Source organism: Eurytemora carolleeae, unplaced genomic scaffold (genome assembly GCF_000591075.1).
Source record: "Eurytemora carolleeae unplaced genomic scaffold, Eaff_2.0 scaffold153, whole genome shotgun sequence".
Classification (NCBI taxonomy): Eukaryota; Metazoa; Arthropoda; class Copepoda; order Calanoida; family Temoridae; genus Eurytemora; species Eurytemora carolleeae.
This window is the reverse complement of record NW_019396203.1, coordinates 174,192-198,469: the sequence shown is the minus strand read 5'-3', so window position 1 is coordinate 198,469 and position 24,278 is coordinate 174,192. Positions and strand designations below refer to the sequence as shown.

The window sequence follows — 24,278 nt, the reverse complement described above, 5'->3', positions numbered from 1 at the left end:
TGTAATCTCTGTTTGTTTCTTTATTTGTTTGTTTTGGTGTTTGTTTGTATTGATTGAATTGCCTCAAATCGTGACTGGGGAATCTGGGAGAACTACGGGAATGTTCTTAGCTTAGTTTAGAGAGTCTTAAGTTGAGTGGATCGACTTAAATGGCAAAAGTTTAGTTTCCCGGTAAAATCGTCACATTGCATTTTAATGGCGGCGGGAGTAACGAGAGTAACCTGGGTAAACGCTGGGTTCCCAAGCTAGTCCATTAAAATGTTTCCCCGTTATTACAGGTATACCGCTATGGATGACACTGGAACTTATATAGCTGTGGCTGGTCGAACTGGTCTAGTTCATTATTCAACTTCAACAAGGTAGGATTGTCAATAATTGTCAAGTTTTTTGAGCTCCAGGAAAGAATACAATTTAATACACTATTTCTTGTGTTTACGAAAAAATTGACGAATTTTGAACATCGATCAATCAATTGTGGTTTCTCTTCAAAGTGACTTGCGCATTTCTGCATCTTGGAAGAAAATTGTCAGAATTGAATACTTAAACGACAATATCCTACACATTATTGAGAAGATAAAGGTGTAAAGAATACCGTGGAGATTCAAACAAGCCTGTCTTTAAATGGAGTGTTCGCGAAAAATTAAAGAGGGTATAGGCTTACTGCGAAAAATAAGAGCTTTTGATTGCTACTAATCGTAATTCTATCTGTTGCGTCTATCAGGAGATAATTGTTAAAAACTGAAATTTATTTACAATCATGGAAAATATGAAAATGTCGTCTTCATTATCAAAAATCCTCGAAACAGGAATAAATGTTTTAATAGTAACTCTCAGCTCATGAAAAATAAAAAAATACTATGAAATATCAACTTCATACGAATGCGTCGAAAAATAATCGATGACTATTGTTTGTAATATCTGAATGATTTGTTTGGAATTAAATTGATTCGTTTATGATCCGAGTTGAATGGATGCTACGTTCTTCGGTATAATTCGCTTTTAAAAAATTTCTCCTTATAGACACAACAGATAGAAGTAAGATTAGTAGCAATCAAAACATATACCCTTTTCATTTTTCGCGAACACTCCCTTTAAATGGAAAGTATAACAAGAGTATCATTAATGTTGAAGTACACTAAAATATTTAATGTGTAGGAAATGGAAAATGTTTGGGAATGAAACCCAGGAGAAGGAGTTTGTTGTAACCGGTGGTTTACTCTGGTGGAAGGATTTTCTGGTTATAGGATGCTATAATCTAACTAGTAATAGGTATGATCAACATAAAGACATTTACCGCAAACCTCAATACAAATAGAGGAACATAGATAGATATAGCTTTACGTAATTTTGTCAATGTACATGAATCAAAATTGAATATTTAATTACCATCTACCATGCATTGAAACTCAAAATGAATGATTTTCAGGGGGAAAATAAATAAAGTTTTGGGTAAAAAGGATGAAAAAGGATGAAAAAGGATGAAAAAGGATGAAAAAGGATGAAAAAGGATGAAAAAGGATGAATGAAAAAGGATGAAAAAGAAGGATGAAAAAGGATGAAAAAGGATGCTAAAAGGATGAAAAAGGATGAAAAAGGATGAAAAAGGATGAAAAAGGATGAAAAAGGATGCTAAAAGATGGAAAAGGATGAAAAGGGATTAAGAAGGATGAAAAAGGATGTACAAAATTGTCAATTCATGGCCAATTTTTAATTTTTCCCCCAGATCTTCAAAATTATACACCCCTGTTGAAGCTGTTCATAAGAAACGATTGTGTAAATCATGAATAAACAAATCTGATTAATTTTTTGGACAAAACCATTGTGTTTTGATTGCTGATATTTTGCTAAATACAGATTAAGTTGATAGTCCCTTATCTATATATACAAAGTTGTAATCTCTCTTTGTCTGTTGGCGTTTGTTTGTTTGTTTGTTTTGGTGTTTGTTTGTTTGTTTGTTTGTTTGTTTGTTTGTTTGTCTGTTCTTAGCTTAGTTCTAGGTTCTAAGGGGTCAACTTTTTACGGGGAAAATTGCTAAAATCTTAATTTATGACTAAGGGCGGGACTGACTATGACTCCCTTGGGCAACGCTCGGCTACCAAGCAACTAGAATATAAAACTGTTTAGAGACGAAGTGCGGATTTATCCTCGTGAAGCGAGGCTAGACAATTCATATTCATCCGTGGAGGTCGTGGAGGCTCAAGTCCTTCTCATTAATAAATTAGAGGACAGGTAATTATATATATATTCTTATGGTGATTGTCGTCTGTATTTTAAATTTGTCTCAATAAATATGATCATTGTCGTTTTTATTACTGCCTCGTTGCTTTTAACCTAACCCAATTTTTGAATCTGAACTGTGGGATCAAATGGATCCAGAATTTGCAACAAAAATCTTGATTTTTCTCATTTGGACCCATTTTTCCAAGTTAATACGAATAAAAAAAGAAACGGGAAAAATATTTAATCATAAAGAAGATTTTACACTTTAATTCTTTGTTGATGAACATTTCCTAGTTTTTAGTACCTGATTCGGGTTATTTATTGATTTGCGAATTTAAAAGACCACAATCTTCAAATCTATCTAATCATAAATATTTTTATTTTTTAGGTTGATAGTTTACTGCTCCAACAGTCATATATCTCTTTATGATATCTACACAGAAGTTGGGAACCCACGTAAGTTATAACTAATCACTTCTAAAGATTCGACTAATAAAATGAGTACTCGTAGAAAGGGGGTAAATGACAAGCTCAAATCCAATCCGGGTGCGCTCAGTATGGTCATATCTAATGTTTCTAAGAAGCCAACTGAGAATTTGACTAGAACTCAAGATATCTAGAATTTGGAATGAAGAATTTAAATACAAGTTTAACAGAAATTTTCTCAAATCTAAAATGTTTCCTGGCTACTTCAACATTTTGATATTTTTACTAATCCACGATTTACTTTTTGCTTTTTGTCTCTGCTTTATATTAGAACCAAATACAACATGTGTGCGTAGTATCCATAACATTTGGATCCGGATCCAGGAGCCAAAATATTGCGGCTTTTGCGGATCAGGAATCATGAAGCTAAAACATTGTGATTGAGCAACGGTTTTATCGGTTCCGGCTCCTGGAGCCAAAATATTGCGGGTTAAAGCGGAACCGGATCCTAAGCACTGTCTGAAATAATCGTGGCGGAAGGGCGGATAAATGGATTCTCCGCCATGGTTGATGATAGTTAAATGTTTAGCTGTATCCCGACTGTCCAGGGCTAGCCTGGAAGACGACCCTCCCTGGAATGGTATAACAGTGTTTTTAGGCTTTCATGTGCTTATTGGCTTGTTGGCGTTACCTGCACTTGGTGTTTGTTTTCAGCACTTGCTTTGTTTAAACTGATTACTGGTTACATGCTTGGATGCCACTATTGGGTGGTTATGGTTAAATTTTGTTAATCTGGAATTTATTACTTACAGCATATAATCGTTTAAATGGCACATTTTTTGCTAAAAGAACAAATCGGGGTTTTTGACAAATTTTATTCACTCAATTCACACATTTCTGATCGGGGTTCTTATGTAACAAATGTCCATTGCATTAGATTGGGATTGAATTCTCTTCCTTTTCTTTAAAAGCAAACACGCGAAAGTGTTAGTGTGAATTTTGGTTATGTAGTGTATTGTTCTTAAACTAAACTAAACTGTACTGTACTGTACTGTACTGTATTTTAGTTTTCGAGTGAAAGGTTTAAAGATGCCAATAAAAATTGGTTTTATTTACGAATTTATTGTTTAGTTCAATGTAAACTGCGTAAAGTACAAGATGTTGACGCAAGCCTACTCTCCATCCATCCTGCTTGCGTAGTTTCAGTGTCTCTTTCACATCTTAAAACGGAATCAGTGCGTCAGAGAAAGGTGGAAATATACATTTGAAATAAAATGAACACCACTTAATTTTTATTGCTCACAAGCTTTTTCGAAGTACAGTTTACAAGTAACCAAAGAGAAGCTTTTATAATCGACAGCTTCTCTTTGTTTCCATTTTATGTGTATCCATTCTATTTAAAGCTGGATGTAAATCAAAATTGAAATCGAAAGTCGTATTCATTGTATTAAAATAATCGCCTATCATTGTTCATAATTCGTGAGTTAACAATTCAGTTTGAAATTAGGGCTGAATTTGTTTCTTTTAAATGATAAAAAAGAAGCAATTTGGCGTGTTAGGGAGAGCGTTTTTATTTCTTCTAGTGAAATATTTCAACCTCCCAAAATTTATTTTATCCTTGATGAACTAATTCCTGTTAAAGGAGAGTGAACGTGAGTCTGTAGAACGTGAGCTACGGAATGATACCGCCAGTTTGATCCTGAATGTAAGTGGTAAGGTAGTTCTGGTTCAGAGAGAGAGAACAAATACAGACGAACTCCTTTACTCAGCACCAACTGTACTGGCCGGTCAATGTGAGCAGGTGAGGCAGATAAAGGAAGGAATTTTACAGAATTTTTGGTTTAGAACGTTTCTTGTATTTTAGTTTCCAAAACATATCAAATATTACTTGCACGAACCTTTAATGCATTTATTTTTTAACATAATAAGACATTCGCCAAATTAAAAGAAATTAAAAGAAATGAACCAAGTGTGTAGATTCTAGAACGAAGGAGGAGAAATTTGTATTTGAGTGCAATATACAAGAACTATTCAGATACTGGTTTATTTTGAACAGCAAGGTTGACAGGCCTGTCCTAACTACCCTAGGTCTAGGAAATTTTCTACCTTTATTATTGTTTTGATACCCCCCCCCCCCCCCCAAAAAAAAAAAAAAAAAAAAAAAAAAAAAATTAGTTTGCCCGTATAGGTTTAGATGTTCATATTTTGATCAGGTTTGGTTGCCACGAAGATCTTGCAGTACTAAACCTCATCTCACGTTATCTCTCTGGTTGTACTGCGGTGCTGCTGGGATGAAAGTCTGGCTTCCACTCTTCCCTAAGGTTGGATACTAAAGATTTAATCGTTTTAGAGGGGGCAATAAAAAATCATTGATTTTGATACTAGAGTTTTCTTGATTATCCTTCTTTACTTACAGGAAGGTGAAAGTCAGCACTCCTTTATGGCTAAGCGTATAATGCTTCACTTTCCTCTAGAGAACATATACCCGCTCTCCATACACTTCGAGGAGGCCATCATTGTTGGAGTGGAGAACGATTGCCAGCTATACCCTGGGAACCCTAGCGGGCCCTCCATCCTACCCTTCACTACCCTGGAGAGAGTGAGTCAAGTGTTTCTTCAACAACTCCTTCGTCAGCTCATCCGTCGGAACCTTGGACATCATGCTTGGGAGATAGCTAGGAGCTGTATAACCTTGCCCTACTTCCAGCATAGTCTGGAGCTGCTTCTACACTCCGTCCTGGAGGAGGAAGCTACAAGTAAAGAACCTATTCCCGACGCTCTCCTACCCTCTGTTGTTGATTTCATCCGTTCCTTTCCCGTCTACAGAGAGACAGTTGTTAGATGTACAAGGAAGACAGAGGTTGCTCTCTGGCCTTATTTGTTTGCTGCTGTTGGGTCAGCTAAGGAGCTTTTTATTGAATGTTTGGAGAAGAAAGAGCTGCATACAGCTGCTTCATACCTGATCATTCTTCAGTCTCTTGAACCTGCATCAGCTGCAAAGCAGCATGCAACCCTTCTCCTCGACGCTGCTCTGGATAATGGAGCTTGGGATCTTGCCAAAGACTTAGTTCGTTTTCTCCGTGCTATTGATCCGGACGAATGTGATGAGATTTCTTCTCCGAGAGCAACTTCAGTACTGCCGTCCTTCCCGTCTCCTCTGTCTCCGGCCCAGGCAGGAGAAGAGGATTTATCCCTGGTGCTTGGAACCCTGGTGGTTCCAAGATCAAGATCTATCTCTACGAATGCTCCGCCTAAAACCTCTCCACCCGAACATCAATCATTATCTAGGTAGAGCCTATATCTTATCATTGAGTAACTTCAAAAAGTGATAATTTTAATATAAAAAAGTTCTGTGTCTGTTATTTATGTTTTTATCTGGCGTAATTTATAGTGCCAGAAACAGTAAAATGATATCGTAATTATTTAGACTGTTGGACTGTGTCCCCGGCGCCCCACCTTTTATCAATGATTTAAAATGATGATATTTTGGTTTGTTTTTTAGCATATTTCGCGCCAATCTGATCCGGATCCTGAAAGCAAAAATGTTGCGAATCCAACGGATCCGGTTCCAAAGCACTGCCATTTGTCGAGGTACTTACAATGTGCATGTTTATGTCATTATTATTATCCAGGTCTATGAGTGAGAAGCAACCTCGATTACGAAAGATCTCCTCCTCTTCAAGTCCTAACACGAGCAGGGATGGAGCTAACGGCACAGCGGAGGAGTTCTTCATCGATATGATCCTGGCCAGGCACGCCAGGAAGCTCCTTATGTCCGGGAATCTGGTGGATTTAGGAAAATTTTCTGTTCATCTCGACTTTTATCTGGTCTCTTGGCTAAGGTAAATATTTTTTTACTGGTTCGTTTATAAGGTACCACACCAATACTGAACTTGTGAAGGACATTTCAAAACTTATAAATGTGAGAGTTTGCTTTTATTGCTTTTATTAAACTTATCCTGAGAGAAAACATAACGATCATTTGTTTTTGTTCTCTCACTCAGGGTCAGAATTTTGAAAAGTGCAAGGAAAGCCAAACAGTTTAGATTTTTTTAATTCTTAGATTTTTGTCGAACCATCGTCCCCTCATTTTTTCCTTAACGGCGTCAATGAGGAAATCTCATAAAATGATTATGAAAATTATGTAGATTGAATATTGAATATTTAAGTAAGAGTGAATTCTTACTGATAAACTCACTAAACAGGCGGGAATCCAGTCGAGCAGCACTATTGGAGGATTTTGTCTGGGCACTCAGAAGAATCCATTCAGATTTCAGCTGGCCCTGGCCCACAGGTAGAATAGAATAGACATGATGGGGCCTTAATTTCTTCGGAATAAAACTTAAATTTTTTCCACTATAAAATCGTTTTTTTCCACTGTAAAATCGTTTTTTTTTTTTCACTATAAAATCTTTTTTTTCCACTATAAAATCGTTTTTCCCCATTTCAGAGAATAAAACACTTTAAAAATTTTTTTTGGCGCTTCGTTAAACTTAACTAACTTCAAGGGGGAGGGGGGGGGGGTATTTTTCAAAAGGGGGAATGATTTTAAGAAAATATATATAACTATATATCCATATAAAGATTATATCCAGCGTTTGGTCATTTGTTAACAGTTAACTGGTGTCTCATAATTCATTTATATTTATGAACGGGTAATCTCTCCGCTGTAATCTGAAATCTTTCATTCGAAAATAAAGTAACTATAATTTTAACGCATTTTTTCTTGGTTCAGGTTCAAGTACTTCGGGAAGTGAGACTCGGAGCAGAACGTCATCTCATCCGTCCTTAGGAGATCCAACCCTAGGGGTTGAAGATAAACTCAGAACTCTATTTGTTGACTGCGGGGACAGGTAGGGTAGCTCAGAAAGTTGTTACATGACATGATAATTAATAAGATGTCATGAAAAATATGATTTTAAAGTTCCAGTGTGGCCAACTTAAACACACAGATTGTAAATTTTTTTTAATTTTATTATCTTTTAACCGAGGGCCGAAATAATGTTGAGTTTTTAGCTCTTCTACTTCTGTCGTTGTAATAAACCTTTTTGCTTTAGACCTGCAACTGAGAGTGGATACATGTCAAATTCTACTGGAAGACAGGTTTCAGAGCAATCTTTGCTCTCAGAGCACGCCGTGGACGCGATGCTCAGGGTTCGGGACAGAACTGATCAGCTCAGGTATTAATGAGATCCATTTAAAAAAAGGACTACCTTGGAAACCCAGCTTTTCCTTACAACTAGACTCGCTTTAAAAGTAACCCCACTCAACCAAAGATAAGAAAATGCCAGTGGTTCTACCGAATTCCTCAAATCTAAATTTGATGCAAATCGGTTCAGGGGTTAAAGCTCTGATCGGACATCCAAACAAACAGAGATTGGTACTAATTTATATATTTTTGCTAGGGTTTATATGAAGTATTTAACAGATTAGATATTGAAATCTAACTATTTAATTGTGTAAACCAATTTTCCAGTTCTGATCTTAATACTAAACTTAAACACTCGACTAATACAAAATTCCCAAATTGGAAGATCTTCTGTAAATTCTTACTTACTATTTATATTTAAAAACCCTGATATCTCCAATTAAATGAAACCAATTTTTTCAGTGTTCTGTCCGAGGATCAGGATTTAGGAAGTGTATGTGATGATTCCCATTCAGCCTCCATCCTAACTTCTCCACCTCCACCAACCTTCACGGAGGCATCCACAGACACGCCTCCGAAGCAAGAGGTTCAGCTCCGGTATATCCTCCAAATATTTGTTGAGGCCGGTTGCCTGGACTGGGCAATCTCCGTAGCTGTTGTGCTACGGGACGCGATGGCGATCATAAGAATAGTGAACGCGGCGAGAAGCGCACCGGACGCCCCTAAGATAGTTCGCCGGCTTTACGATGGATTTATTCAACTAGATGGATATGCCCAGCATACATGTTTAGGATACAGAGGTTTTCTAAACAGTATTCAACCTCAGATAAGAAGCCTTTCTCGATTTGTCAATGCTTCTCCACCCTCTATTCTAACAGGAAAGACTCCTAGCCGCAGCTCCCTTACCAGTTCTTCTCCGCCCCTTCGACCTTCCCTCCCTAGATCATTAAGTGATCCCAAGGGAACCGGGAGTAAAACCCCCCCTAGATCCTCCCCCTCCCCTCCATCTACACCAGGAGAAAGTATAGAAACCGAAGAAGATCCTTCTGCTTGTACAATTTCATAAATAATCCATCCTTGATCTCCAGTAGCTCCTCTACTCTTATCTCCCCTCCGAACCCACCAGTATTCCGACACCTTACATTCCTCCTTGGTTTCGAATCTCCGGCTTGAGTAGTGATTCAATCTGTGATCTTGTCCCACGCCTGGTCGTGTTAAGAAGATAATAATGAATTCGTTTTATTCTGTAAGAAATTATGTTTTCATCCTATTATTCATAACCTTTTTGTCAGTTGTCAGTGAATGTATTTTAAGATTATTGAAAATATCCGATCGATCATTTTTTAGATAATTTTTATAGTTTCCCATGAAGTAGATAAAGTATAGAAATTAATTATCATGATTCAAATCATGCCGAATGCATTTATTTTAATGGTATGGGCGTTTGTTAAAGTTTTTATATATTTTATTAGTTTTTACATTAGTTTTTTTTATCATACAAAACCGTGAAATAGTATTGAATGCAATACAAATGTTTGGTTCAAGCAATAATTTAGTTGGCAAAAATTTACAATCTTTAGCGATACACTAATTAGTCATTTTTTGCGTAAATAAGCATAATATTTAACCTCTTTTCTTGGCTTTTTAATTGATTCTTTCTGTCTATTAGAAGTTGTAATAGCTAACATTTTTACTGTGCAAAAGTATTCTGCAAAAAAATCTACGTTTCTTTGCTTTCAATTAAAGAGACTCGTGTTGATGCAAAGTTGGCGTTATTTGAGATTTATTGCAACTGATTTAAACATTTTAAATTTAATATTTTTCAAAGCAAAATGTCGACTGTTAGTAAGTTAAGCTATTTTTTTAATACTAATCATAATCTTATGTTTTGAAACTGTATTGTGATGGGATCTATATTTCTGATTTTGTAGAATTTATATCTGTATTGTAATTCAATGCTTGAATTGTAAATAGTCTATCCAGTACAATAGGTTGCAATGGGATTTGGAAGAAATTATGTCGTGTAGAGGCAATTAAATTCAAGATTAAACAAAAGGAGAAAAGAATAAAGACATTAATTTAAACTAATTTAGCTGCTAACTAAATCTGTCAAAATTTATTACATCTATTGCAAATTTCGACACTGAAATTGAACTTGCGCCAGTGATGTAAATACAGTTGTGTTAAATGCATACTTATGCTTCAGTGCCCTTATTGTACATGATAATCTATTTGCATGAAATGAGACAAATATTTAATATTTATGAATATATTGCAGACTGATGGTTAGGTTGCAGGAGCAGTTACTGATCCCCAGGAACCTTCAGTGTAATCATAACTCTTGCTGATATATATATAATATATATATATATACAGTTCAATAAACATCTAACCCCGGCTGTGATCCAACCACTGTACTCCTTGAAAATCCACAATGGGTGATATTGATGATTTCTTCGCTAAGAAGGATAAGAAGAAGAAGGGAACTAAAAAGTTCTCTAAAGCTAACACTGATGTCATCGCCAAGAATCTCATAGATTCTGACAGGTTGGATATTATCTTAAATGAACTAAAAACTAGATTTATTTTGATTTAAACATGTTTGTTTTTGTTTAATTTTGGGTTTAAGTGGACCGGGTTTGGAATCTGGACAAAATTCCATATATAAATTTTTTTTTACATTAAATGATTTAAATACAGGGATTGGGTTACTTGATAATATTTTATGAGCTAATTACTATGTAGAAGCACGAAGTAAAACTGAAAAGTGCATTTTGAATCCATTTAAGACTTATATCTTAGGCGAGCATGTTATGTTGCAAACAAATAATAAGTTAGATTTTCACTAAAACAAATTTTATGATTAAAAACAAATTCAACTGGAGATGAAAATTCTAATAATGTTTTAGGAAGGAGTTGAAGGAGTTGGAGAGACAGGAGAAGGAGGTCGGAACCCAGCTGATTGAAGAGAAACCTATCCTAGTCCTCGGTACACCTGCTATACCACCTCCACAGGAGGATGAGGTACAACCAGAGAAATATTTAGTCTGACGGTGTCGAAAAACTTTGAATTGAGACACAGAGTTAAACTTGAACATTTTTTCTCGATATTCAATTTAGGCACTTTTAAATTTGAGGATTTACGCTTGTTCCTTCAATTAAAGAGTCATTTAGGAAACAATCCTGAGATCCACAACATAAAAGTTCTAATCTCCCAATTGACCATAGATTTCGTTATCCATTGGAATTAAACAATAAACATTCAACGCAAGCCTGTGCCTGAAGATGACTGATATTAATAAGAATGAATTTAAACTTATTTCTCCCATTAACAAAACTAGATTGGAATAAATGTAATGAAAGTAATCAGATGTGAAATTACGCACAATACACATGGTCTTAAAGTTGGAAGCTAATATTTTACGGTTAAATTTATGGAAGGGGGTCGAAAATATCTTCAACCCCCCGAGGTTCACCTTATTTTTTGCGTCTTTTGCATGAAATTTCGAAATAATGCTGATTATGCAAAAAAAAAAGTTTTTTTAACAGATTTACGAGGCAACTCTCTTTGGGTTTTGAATCCATGTTTTTTTCTTAAATCACTGTGTTTTATCCAGGAGTGGGATGATTACAGGGAGAACAAGAAGGATTACTCCGGGTTGAAGATAGAAAACTTGAAGATAGAAGAACAGATTTCAGAGGATGAAGAAGAGGAAACTGAGATTAACGAGGTCAGTGTTGAAAAAAAAATTGAATCCTGTATTTTTTCCAAAAATATTCGCGAAATGTCTGAAAACTGATTAAAAAATAAATAGTCAAATTATTGGTGGAGATCGGGCTGAAACTCAAACCCTTATGTAGGAGCTTTTTGCTATTCCTTTAAAATGTGATTTAATTTGATCTACAATATTAAAGAACAGATTTCAGAAGAAATGATATTGACAATTTTAATCATATTCGACTATATTGAATGAAAAACATTTTTAATCGATTCTACTTTTTAGGACGGAGAAGTTGTGAAGGTTCGGAAGGATGACTCTGGGCCCTGGAGTAAACTGGCCGGACAACCTGGAACTTATGAACCTCATCATCAGCAGGTACATTTCTTATTAACGTTTTTTTTTAACAATATGTTTTAAATAGAATAGACGATGGTCGAAGCAATTAAACAGATCATTACATAATTTTCTGCACTCTTCTTCCCCAATTTTCTTCCTTGTGATGCAACTTCCATCACGTTCTTGGTTAAATTTTGAAAGGAAAGTTTTTTTGGACGTCTCGATAATCGCCAATATAATGTCGGTTCCCAGAATTTTAATATTTATCTCGAGACTGAACTGTACCTGCTGTGAAATTCCTCATAATTAATAAATTTCTCAAATATATATAAATGTTTTTTTTATTATAAAATTTTGTGTTTGAAGGATCTGACTCCGGAACCGGAACCAAGTATTCAGACTCCCAACGTTGTCGGAGGTTCCTACATTCCTCCGCACATGCGAGGAGGAGCTCCGGCTGCAGCGGAGCCAGAGCGGAAACCGGTTCCTCGTGGTAGAATGCGTCCTGCGCCGGATATTAATAGCGAGGTCTACTTCCCGTCGTTGTCCTCCGCATCTGAGGACGGAGGTCCTAAGGGAGCCTGGGGTAAAACTCCCCGTGGGACAGGAGACGGAGGACATTTCGAGGAGGTGCGGGAGAGAGGGAACCAAAACATCTCCAGGCATACCGAGGCTCCGAAGTTGTCTCTGGAAAACAAGTTCTCAGCTCTACGAGACGGAGATTAAACACGCCTTTATCCGAGTATTTGCTTACACTGATATTTTACTCGTATAACCTTTTTATTATCTTGCGCAATACATCAGTATACTCAGTCCAGTTTGCCATGGAATAAAGGATTACTATCGAATAAATTATTCAAAATTTTTTTTTACAGAAAAAATGTTGTAAGCTTGTACGTAGAAGTATAAGAGTAGGAGCTTTGAGTAGGTAGGTAAGTTAGACGGTGCCTTTGGCAATCGACAAATTATTGCGATATTGATAAGATTGTCTCTTAATACAATGTTACGTATACGAATTTGTTTTCTTTCGTAAGTTAATTAAATCGTATCCAAACCTCATGCTACGTCTGCCAGACTTACCAGTTCTGTCTTCTCGTCAAGCAATCCGTTATTCAAAACAAGTATTTGGATTTTACATCCACCAAAAGCCTTTTTTTCGTATAATCTCAACATGATTATAAAGTTTTTAATGATACATTATCAATTTGTATTAAAAAGTTTACTTTTATTGAGAATAAAACTTCTTATTTTATTCTTCTAAGTTATAAAGGGGATGGTGGAGTTGCCATGTTTGATGTAGGGGGGGCTGCCTTCATTTTTGGTTCAAACCTTTCAATTTTTGGCTGCACGCCTAATTAGTGATTGAAATTCCTAATATTAAATCAAATTGAATTTTGATAACCTCCACAATTAGAAAATATTTCAACTATGGCTTTATGCATATCAAACGAAAGCTAGGAATCCCAGGAATACAGTAGCAGCAACAAATCCAGTGTTTGACCTTCTAATGACCTACATGTTCTCCAAAAATGAAAATGTTTTAACTATGGCTTTAGGCATATCAAACGAAAGCTAGGAACCCAGGGAATACATGATAATTTTGAGATTTTTAGAAAATAAGGCTTTTGGTGGATGTAAAAGCCAAATGTTTGTGCTTAGTTATCGGATTACTGGTCGTGAAGACGGAGTTTGTAAGCCCGGCAGACGTAGCATGAGCTGTAGAATCCAAAAAAATCTACTACTAATACTAAATAGTTCAAAAAATATGTCGCACTCGTTCCAAACACAATTGTTTTCTTACCTTAAAGACTGTTATAACAAGATATGGAACATGTCGAGCACGTTTTTTTTTATTTCAACATGAACAAGTCAACATGTTTTAAATGGGTGTAACTATTAAAAATTTTAATTAAATCGAAATTTTGGACTTACTATTACGTTCACAATTTCTGAAAGTTTTGAATTGTTTTAACTTGAAACCTTCTAACTAAATGTTATTTTACTACTTTCAATAATATCTGCGATCTTAAAATCGTTATTAAACATTATTTTGGGTGTAAGAGAGAGTAAATACTAGTTAAAATATATATTGATATTTACTTCATTAGACAACTGAAAATTCCTGAAAAATACAGATCTGAAAGTTAAATACAGGTGGTTCTTTAGTTTTTAGCTGCGGGTGACTAAAAATCCAAAATATCGTTTTTGTAATTTTGTCCTTCGTGGGTAACCCTGTAGATTCCGATGAAAACTAAATTATGCTGAATAATTATTCAAGATTTTAACAATATCTAATATCCATCAAGGACATCTAGGTCCACATTAAAACCACGATAACGCCTTTAATTAAACTACTCGTGACATCTCCCCTCCCCCCATCCTCTTCCTTGCATTTCTAATCTCCACCCTCAAACTTGTTCCCAATTAGTCCTGCACTTAATATCATTCCAGGGTTAAATATATTTTCACCTGGCATGTTGTTTTTCTACCTAAGAAACGGAATAGGAAACGAAAAATTACGATTTTAAATATGAGAAAATGAAGAAACAACAAATAAAAAATATTTAATTATGAATATTAATTTTTTTTAGGTTGGGAGGTTTCAAATAATCTTTTTTTTCTAATTATTGGATGGAATTATGGATTTTTAAACACCCCTGATATTATTGATAAATGCACCTTACGTTTGATAATACTTCGATGTGTATAAGGAGTATGAGTTGCCTTCATTTTTGGTTCAAATTATCCAAGTTTTTAGCTGCATGTCTAATAAGTGATTTATTTTTCCTAAAATAAAAAACATTGACACAAATGATCTTTAATGACCATGACAATTATAAATTGTTTCAACTATGGCTTCATGCATATCAAACGAAAACTAGGAACCCAGGCAATACAGTAGCAGCAAGGAATTCAGTGTTGGACTATAAAATGACCTCTTATTACCTTCAAATCGAAAATGTTATAACTATGGCTTTTATCTATATCAAATGAAAGCTAGGAACCCAAATAATTCAGTAACAGCAACGTATTCATTGTTTGACCTTCTAATAACCTCCAATGACCTTCAATTTGAGAATGTTTCCACTATGGCTTTATAGTATATCAAATGAAAGTTAGGGACCCAAATATTACAGTAAAATTTGGGTTCCTAGCTTTCATTTCATATGCGTAAAGCCATAGTCGAAAAATAAATTTCAAATTGGAGGTCAATGGAGGTTGTTAAGAGGTCATTAAATGGTCAAATACTCAATTTGTTTCTGTACTGTATTGCCTGGGTTCCTAACTTTCGTTTGATATGCAAAAAGCCATAGTTAAAACATTTTCAATCATGTGTACACTACTAATATTATCTTAGCTATGAATATTACAGTGTAGGGTGCATAGTGCATAGGTGTCATGTATTGTATACACTACTAAGTACTAATATTATCTAAACAATGAATATTACAGTGTAGAGTGCATAGGTATCCTGTATACACTACTAATATTATCTAAACTAAGAATATTACATTGTAGGGTGTATAGTGAATACACTAGTAAAGCTATGAATATTACATTGTATAGTGTATAGATATTTTATAGTATATTCATTACTAATATTATCTAAGCTATGAAAACTACAGTGTAGGGTGTATAGTGTATAATGTATACAGTACCAATATTATTTAAACTATGAATATTACAGCGTATAGTGTATATTGTATAGTGTATACACTGCTAATATTATTTAAACTATAAATATTACAGTGTAGGGTGTATAGAATATAGTGTATACCCTACTAATATTATCTAAACTATGAATATTACAGTGTATAGTGTATACACTACTAATATTATCTAAACTATGAGTATTATCTTAACTATTAATATTATTGTATAGTGTATATTGTATATTGTATACCCTACTAATATTGTCTAAGCTATTAATATTACAGTGTAGGGTGTATAGTATATGGTGTATACACTACTAATATTATCTAAACTATGAATTTTATCTTAACTATTATTATTACAGTGTATAGTGTATATTGTATATTGTATATTGTATACCCTACTAATATTGTCTAGGCTATGAATATTACAGTGTATTACTAAAATATTCATAGTTTAGATAATATTGGTAGTGTATACACTATACACAGTGGTAGTGTATACACTATACACAGTGGTAGTGTATACACTGTAATATTCATAGTCTAGATAATATCAATACACTATATACTATACACCCTACACTGTGATATTTTATAGTATTAATAATATTAGTAGTGTATACACTATAGTAGTATTAGTAGTGTATACACGTGTATAGTATATAGTGTATACACTACTAATATTATCTAAACTATGAATATTACAGTGAAGGGTGTATAGTGTATAGTATATAGTGTATACACTACTAATATTATCAAAACTATGAATATCACAGTGTAGGGTGTACAGTATATAGTGTATACACTACCAATGTGTATAGTGTATACACTACCAATGTGTATAGTGTATACACTACCAATATTATCTAAACTATGAATATTACAGTGTATAGTGTATAGTGTATAGTGTATAAACTACTTTTGTTATCTAAACTATGAATATTACAGTGTATAGTGAATATTGTATACACTACTTATATTATCCAAACTATGAATATTACAGTGTAGGGTGTATAGTGTATACACTGCAGCTGAAGGATCGATTGCTTTCTGTTCCATGGAGGCCAATATTCTTTCCGTCCTCCACCAAACGTGAGAATTTATTTATATTCAGTTATTTCTTATTTACGTGAAGCAACTTCTTATACTTTCTATGTTTTTAGATAGTCTCTATATTTTTGTCATTTTTTTTATCTTTTCCATAATCAGATTATGTCTTGATTTTCATACAATTTCGCAAGGTTATTGTCTTTTGACAGATATTTCAGTTAATTATCAGTTATATAGGTCAATTTGGTGAAACATTTACTTATTTGTATTGTTAATTTAATAATAGTGCTTGTATTTAACAGGTATACATTTATGCATAAACACATACTTATTATTTATGTTCTATTTGTCGATGTGAAATACACCGTAATTTTGCAGCAAATTAATATTAACATGGAGTAAGTTTTTCATAACAACAAAATATATAATTTTCCACCCATATTAAAAATATTATAAATGATTATGATTATGGGGCCACTCTTCCTTATTTTGGCGTTGAATTTTTGATGATATATAACATATTACATTGTTGTACACTATACATACAATATTACAATTGAAGTTACGCAGATTTTTTTATTAAAATTAATTTTAAAAAAAGAATTCAGCTGTTCTTATGTTTATTAGACAAGCCCTATTATTAAATTACAAAAATCTTTAACGCGGATTAAAAAATTGTAAAGATATTCATTAATATTTCAGTGTAGAAGTTGAGAAGCATCTACGTGGTTCCAACCATGTGAAGGGGGTTCTAGTCCTTGATCATAGAGGACTCTGCCTTGCTTCACAGGTATATACATACAATGAAGACGACCTTTTAATTAAGTTTTGATTGTTAATAAGCTTTTTCGAATAACACGTTTAAAAGTAAGGAGAGAGAAGCTTTTTTATTGACAGCTTCTCTTGACTTCTATGTGTATCCAGCTTGCTATCAAAATTGAAATCGAATTTCGTCTTCATTGTATTGATATAATCGCCTACAACTGTAGATCGAGGATCATCTTTAAAGTTAAGGGTCTGTAATCGTAATTTCAAGAGATCCTCCATGCAAAAATAGCAATGCCCGATTTACAACGGTACCCTTGAAACCTTTATCTGATTAAAAATGTGAAAGATATTGTCGTTTTTCAGATAATTTCTCCATTGCTTCTTTTAAGCAAAATTGCTTAAGTAAGAAACAAGAACATGGATATATATAATTCATACTTTATCAGACAACGCTTTTAAGGATACCTTTGTAAATCGGACATTGTCGTCTTTGCATGGAGGCTTACTCAAAATCACGCTTTAACACCTTAATATTTGAGAAACAGTCTGCGTAACTTTAGTGAGCCTTCATTTAAGGAGTTATATACAACAAATCAGTTTTATACAGAAATTGAAATTGCAATTATAAAACAAGAATAAGGAATGTTACCATTTAACTAAATGAACAGTTGAAATTCAGCTTTACATCAATAATTTTATGTATTTAGTTCATTTGTTAAGCTGTTGTGACACCCATACACATTAAAGCATTGATTAGTAACAATACAGATAGAACACTAGATGTCGTCTTTTCAAGATTTAGGAGGTTTTCGTTCACAATAACCCTGAGGCAGAAGTCCAAAGGAGTTACGCGAATGCCGCGTAGGACAGGCCTTCTCTCTGTCATGTAATTCAACGCTGCATGCGCGTAGCTCCTTTGGGCGTCTGCCTCAGGGTTATTGTGAACCAAAAGAACCCTAACTCTTGAAAAGACGACAGCTAGTGATCTATCTGTATTGTTATTAATCTATGCATTAAAGTCTCACATAGCACTTATTCTCTTCATCAATTCTTGGAGATTTATTTGAATATTTTTTTTATAATATTTTACAGGGTGAGGGTAAGCCGGAGTTAGCGGGTTTAGCAACCAAACTATCTGCATTGGCAGGACGGATAGAACCAGACGAGGAGATTCCTGTTATCCTTGTAGAGTCTGGAGTCAGGTATACCAGGATACTAGAGTAGGTAGGGTTGGATCTAGTATTCCTGTATTCTTGTAGAGTCAGGACAGGAGTCAGGTATACCAGGATACTAGAGTAGGTAGGGTTAGATCTAGTATTCCTGTATCCTTGTATCCTTGTAGAGTCAGGAGTCAGGTATACCAGGATTCTAGAGTAGGTAGGGTTGGATCTAGTATTCCTGTTATCCTTGTATAGTCATGAGTCAGGTATACCAGGATACTAGAGTAGGTAGGGTTGGATCTAGTATTCCTGTATCCTCTGGAGTCAGGTACACGGTCCAGGAACCTGCTTTTCAGCAGGATAGGTTATTATTATATAAATCTTTATTCAGTTCTAAGCGATACAACGGGAAGCTAACAGTAAAAAAAGCACAGGGTTTAACAAAGAGAGTCAATTATTTATATATGAGAAAGCTTATATACGTAAATGTGGTTGATGAGAAAAAGAACCATTTTTAAATTTTTATTTTGTTAAATTCGGCAAAAAGCGAAGAAGAAAAAATCAGCCAAAAACATTTAAGGACATATAAACAAAATTAATGATCAGCGTTAGCTCACATTGAGGAGAAATGTAAGCGAGGTAATTTAAATTCATGAGATCTGAAGATTATATCAAATAGAATAAAATACACTACGAACATTTATCATTTAAATAAGACTTTTTCACGTACAAGTGAAAAACTAAACGACAAAGCGACAAAAAAAACAGGAAACCAGAATTAATTAAGTAGCGTAGGCTGGTATGGAAGACATAAAAGTACTGAGGTAGGCTAAGTAGGATTGGATCTAAGATCCAAATCCTATGACTGTAGTCTCAGGGTAGAGTTGGAATCTGTAAAACTTAAATTATCTTAATTAAGATTTTTTTTTCTAAAAGAATTAGTCCAAGAATTGTTTGCAAATACTTTGATTTATTTTATTTTGAAAGAAAAAATTTTATTTGAAAGAAAAGCTAAATCTTATTTTTATTTTATTAATTGGGATCTATCTTCTATCCTTTGTCAAATAAGAAACCTTACAAATTATTTATTCTTTCCCTTCGGTAATATTCTAAAATAAACCTAAATTCCAAAAATCATTTCTTCATCCAGCTTTCCCCTTATCTTCTCCGTATACTTTTATAGAAAATTATTCCATCATGTATTTATTTCATTCTCCCCCCCCCCCTTCATCTCAATAGTCGAGCGTTGAACATGTCAGGAGTAAATTTTATACGGCTTCGTTAAATTTTTATCAGAAATTTTAATAAATCTTGAAATCTTATTGAATTCTGGAAAGAACAGATCATTAATTCTGTTTTAAAGGGAGAGACTGGCTAGACATAGTAGTTGAGCTGAAGTGCAGTATTGTAGAGAAATTATTCAAGATTGATTGTCGTGATTGAATAATTTTTAAAAACCGATTCTCAAAATCTTCCTTTCAGAATGATCAATCCAAGATGAGTATAAAGGTTGAATTTGCGATCTTGGTGAACAAACATACTCAGTAAAAACGTCTTATTAGGTCTCAAAGAAATCCTCAGCAATACTCCACTTTCAGCTTGACTACCATGTCAAGCCGGTCACTCCCTTTAAATCCCATAATTTAATCTTCATTTTTTCAGGAAATACTTGATCAAGAGAGAAGATAAAGTAACCGTTGTGATTGTAAAAGAACTCTAGAAAAAATGAAATTATTCCTCCTTAATGTATCCCTCTGTATACTCCTAGTGGCCGGGGATGATCCTCGTAAGTTTAAACCCTACGAGATCCTAGGAGTTCAACGCTCCTCTTCTACACAGGAAATCAAGAAAGCGTTTAAACGTTTAGTAAAGGAACTTCACCCAGACAAGAATAAGTCCCCGGATGCTAATGACAGGTTGGAATTTTTACATTTTATTAGTGAATAAGAACTGATCTTCTAATCCTTATATCTTTCCAACCTTATTTCGTAGACCTTTGAAATTAATTAGAACAGAGAGTCGAATTTGGACTGACAAAGGTTTACGCCATTGGTGGGTAATGAAGATTCAGTTCACTTACTTGCTTAAAATTAAAAGTATTGTTTAAGTTATTAAATTCTGCTATTTTTCATGATATAAAGAATATTTTAAAATGCAATTAAATTTTTTTTAATTTTTATCATTCTAAAATTCAATTAAACCTTTTTTGTCCTGTTAATTAAATGTTTTTGTTAAAAAGTTTTTAAAAGAATATTCAGAAAAGATCAATTTTGAAATATAAAATAAGCGCGAGAACAAAATTAACTGTATTTGGGAGTTTAAAGGTAATTATATAAGTTTCAAGTGACCCTCCATCTATAAACCCAAGATAGACGTTAAAGATATTGATTCAGAATTAATCTTTCCAGGTTATTTGAACTAGTCCTAGTCCATTAATCTTCTATCTAACCTATGAAAGAGATTGAATATCTAAGATCAAGAATTAACCTATCCAGGTTCAATGAACTAGTCTTAGTCCTTGATCTTCTGTCTACCCTATGAAAGAGATTGAAGATCTAAGATCAAGAATTAATCTATCCAGGTTCCTTGAACTAGTCCTAGTCCTTGATCTTTTATCTATCCTATGAAAGGGATTGAAGATCAAAGATCAAGAATTAATCTATCTAGGTAGTTCGAGTCCATGATCTATGAAAAAGATTGAAAATAAATAAAAAAGGAACTAGTCAGAGTTATGATATACTTTCTAACCTATTTATGTGATAGAAGATAAAGATCAAGAATTGATGTATCTAGGTTTGTTGAACTAGTCCGAGCCCATGATCTTCTATCTGACCCTGAGAGGAAGCTGAACTATGATAACTACGGTATTACCGAGGAATCTCCGAACTTCAAACAGAAGCATGACTATGCCCAGTATAACAGGTAGTAATTTATAAAATATGGACTCCAGAAATTTTGAATGTTTTGATTCCCCCCCTCAAAAAAAAAAAAAAAATGGAAATTTTTTGGCATGGTTTGTTAATGGCCCTCAATTGGCATTTAAAGTACTTTTATTTCGTTTTATTATTTATATGACCAAAAAAATACAGCATACTTTTGTCAAGAGTTTAAGTGCTTTGCGTAAGAAAGAAATTGAGTCTTTGCCATAAACTCAAATTTTCTAATCCCTACATCTTTGCAACATGACGTGTGAAATTTTGATATTTCAAACTTAAAATTATTTGATGTAACAGAATTCTTTTTAAGGTTTGGAGATCCCTTCGATCATCTTCGTGATTTGTTCGGAGAAGGATTTGGAAAATTTCGAACTGGCAGAGAACAAAATATTTTCCATAAGCAGGTAATATTGAAAGATAGTGAGTTGACCAGTGTCTCCCCAATAGCCTATGTCAAAATCAGTCAACTTTTGGTACAGATAAGAGTGGTCGCTCATGTGGTGCCCAAGGACAGGTTTGTTAAACAAAATATTTTTATTTTTTATTTTTGACGAGCTTAAGGGTACCTGCTCGGGGCTTTAAGTTTAAAAAACGGCCGTTTTTTGCGATTTTTACAATTTTTTAAAGCCTGAGCAGGGACCTTAGACAACAAGCAATCTTCATTTTTTTTCTTCCTCTGTTATCTACATGATGTATACTAACATATAAAAAACCACTCTTCTTGCTTTCTAAACGCTATTATTAAAAATATAATATTAAAAATGTAGATTTTCAAAACAAAAACACGAAAATTGAAATTTTGAGGTTTGATCTCTAAGAAGATAACTCTTTATTAAATATAAAAAATTTCCATCAGTGATTAAAAAACAGAGTCATCAAGGTTGAGTCCTAACTTCTACTCAATAGCATCTTCAGATATGCCCTTAAGAGCTGCAGCTTTATAGTCAGTCTTCTTTCGACCCTTACGGTTTCGTTTGTAGACATTGGAAAACAGAAAGTTCTCCTGCCGTTTTTCTTCTGATCTTGCTGTGTCAATCAGCTCTTGCACAAGCTTTATAGCTCTTTCAGATGCATCATTTACTACTGCTATATTCTTGATGAAAGCAGTAATCTCACAGTAGAAATCATTGGTATTCAAGAACTCAGGAGGAAGTTTCATCCACTGGATCTCAGCCCTGTTATGTTTAAGCAAGTCAAAGATCATCCAGGACTGCCCTGTTATCAGGGGTGTCAGACTTGGGGGCTCTTTGTCAGAATAGTTAAGACTTAGAAGAACTTCTTTATTCACTACTTGCTTTTCCAGAGGAAATTCCTCTGGACGAGGTAGAGAAAATAGCTTCTTGGTTATTTCCCCTCTGTTAGGATATTCTTCATCAGCCAAAGCAAAAACAACTACTGCTGGATCCAGATACCAACTGTGTCGAAGTATGGATGTTATTGTTGTTGATGCAGATTGCAGAGTCTAGGTTAAACTCCTTAAATCTGCTCATCTGCCAGAGAGCTTTAATATCCTGAAGTACATTCATTTGTGTGAAAAACTTATAAGGTTAAACAAATCTATGGATTAAATGTTCTAAACTTCAAATGAGAAATGATTGTGAACTACAAAAAAAATAAAATTAATGATGAGTGCAAGGTAGATAGTTTATAATTTTTAAAAACCTTCAAGAGGAAGCTGTTTCTTATAATTGAAATTCTAAGTTAAATTTTTACCTGAGCTGGAGCTGTGTTAGATATTTCAGCTCTCAAGAACCATTCTGCATAAAACAGACTGATAAATGTAGCCATCTCTGTGACCTCTCTCTTCTCATCATTTGTTAAGCCAGGAACATGTTCAATCAGTAGAAATATCTTCAAGAAGTATATGGCCTTAGCCAGAAACCGGGCATTGTGAAGGGCTCCAGGTATATGTAGCTTGAACCTAATATCCACTGACAAGACCATTACTACTAGTTCTACAAGTTCTTTATAGTCCCTACGCTTCCATTTCCCCTCCTGATCAACAATTTTTATGATAATTTGCTGTTTAATTGAATGTTAATTGTTAAGTGGATTAAAATAAATTTCTGAGATAATATAAGTAAATGTACCTGGTTCATCACATTGAAGTTGATAATATTTTTGGTAAATTGCAGAGCTTCTGATTTTGCCTCAGATAGAAAGGAGCCAGGGTGTATGACAAGTTTGTTAAGTTTAGTTTTTAGGCCAGTATCTATGTGGTTCCATTGGGTTTTCGACTTTTTAAACAATTGATTATCAGGAACAGTGGTCTTACTTCCAGGATAATTCTTCCAAAAATGAACTACATGATGTTCATTAACATGGTGCCTACACCCAAAATGAAGAATTGGGTTCTGAATCAGCCTAACAATTCTGGTACAGACACCAGAATGTTGTCCTGTATTTGATGCAGTTGTATCAAAGCACATGAATTTAATCTTATCCATTAGATTATACTGCTCCAGAAGTGATTTCATTAGCTCTACTTGGGCTTCACCAGTACCAGAATCATTGCCAGGGATTCCAAGGAGCTCTGTCTGATTATCAATCCTCACTGAAATTGCAATCCTGTCCTTTTTTAGGCGTTTTCCATCTGTTAGGTCTTGAACTTTCCATCACAGTACAGACCAATTGGAAAGTTAGTGGAGTCAAGAAAATACAAATTTTTCGTGTTTTTTGAAAATCTACATTTTTAATATTTTATTTTTAATAGTAGGGTTTAGATATCAAGAAGAGTGGTTTTCTATATGTTAGTATACTTCATGTAGATAACAGAGGAAGAAAAAAAATGAAGAATGCTTGTTGTCTAAGGTCCCTGCTCACTGCTCAGGCTTTAAAAAATTGTAAAAATCGCA

At 34.2% G+C, this 24,278-nt stretch overlaps 3 protein-coding genes across 7 annotated transcripts in view; all 3 read left to right on the top strand.

Moving 5' to 3' along the window:
• The window catches only part of LOC111698009 (guanine nucleotide exchange factor subunit Rich), a 28,290-nt gene extending 18,216 nt beyond the window's left edge, over window positions 1-10,074 (top strand). For 2 of the 3 annotated variants that reach the window (XM_023468216.1, XM_023468219.1), the window contains 14 exons: window positions 279-359; window positions 1,156-1,269; window positions 2,125-2,229; window positions 2,609-2,676; window positions 3,236-3,286; window positions 3,778-3,896; window positions 4,289-4,447; window positions 4,860-4,967; window positions 5,063-5,934; window positions 6,279-6,488; window positions 6,852-6,940; window positions 7,382-7,499; window positions 7,704-7,826; window positions 8,258-10,074. In XM_023468216.1, coding sequence (XP_023323984.1) covers window positions 279-359; window positions 1,156-1,269; window positions 2,125-2,229; window positions 2,609-2,676; window positions 3,236-3,286; window positions 3,778-3,896; window positions 4,289-4,447; window positions 4,860-4,967; window positions 5,063-5,934; window positions 6,279-6,488; window positions 6,852-6,940; window positions 7,382-7,499; window positions 7,704-7,826; window positions 8,258-8,861 — 2,821 coding nt within the window. In that variant the 3' untranslated portion in view covers window positions 8,862-10,074. The remainder of the gene's footprint in view (window positions 1-278; window positions 360-1,155; window positions 1,270-2,124; window positions 2,230-2,608; window positions 2,677-3,235; window positions 3,287-3,777; window positions 3,897-4,288; window positions 4,448-4,859; window positions 4,968-5,062; window positions 5,935-6,278; window positions 6,489-6,851; window positions 6,941-7,381; window positions 7,500-7,703; window positions 7,827-8,257) is intronic. The other variant, XM_023468218.1, reaches the window with a different exon arrangement.
• Window positions 10,075-10,078: 4 nt separating this feature from the next.
• On the top strand, window positions 10,079-12,705 carry LOC111698011 (protein CDV3 homolog). Its single transcript, XM_023468223.1, has 5 exons — window positions 10,079-10,342; window positions 10,705-10,819; window positions 11,413-11,526; window positions 11,800-11,892; window positions 12,220-12,705. Exons 1-5 carry the CDS (start codon window positions 10,230-10,232, stop codon window positions 12,577-12,579), a joined length of 795 nt encoding a protein of 264 aa, XP_023323991.1. The 5' UTR covers window positions 10,079-10,229; the 3' UTR covers window positions 12,580-12,705.
• A 12-nt stretch (window positions 12,706-12,717) lies between these two features.
• The window catches only part of LOC111698010 (dnaJ homolog subfamily C member 16), a 29,111-nt gene continuing 17,550 nt past the window's right edge, over window positions 12,718-24,278 (top strand). The window contains exons 1-8 of one of the 3 annotated variants that reach the window (XM_023468222.1): window positions 12,748-12,781; window positions 13,962-14,007; window positions 16,513-16,601; window positions 17,262-17,349; window positions 18,420-18,529; window positions 20,150-20,403; window positions 21,281-21,409; window positions 21,734-21,827. In XM_023468222.1, coding sequence (XP_023323990.1) covers window positions 20,213-20,403; window positions 21,281-21,409; window positions 21,734-21,827 — 414 coding nt within the window. In that variant the 5' untranslated portion in view covers window positions 12,748-12,781; window positions 13,962-14,007; window positions 16,513-16,601; ... (1 more) ...; window positions 18,420-18,529; window positions 20,150-20,212. Of the gene's footprint in view, window positions 12,786-13,961; window positions 14,008-16,512; window positions 16,602-17,261; window positions 17,350-18,419; window positions 18,530-20,149; window positions 20,404-21,280; window positions 21,410-21,733; window positions 21,828-24,278 lie in introns of all 3 variants that reach the window. The other 2 variants (XM_023468220.1, XM_023468221.1) reach the window with 2 other exon arrangements.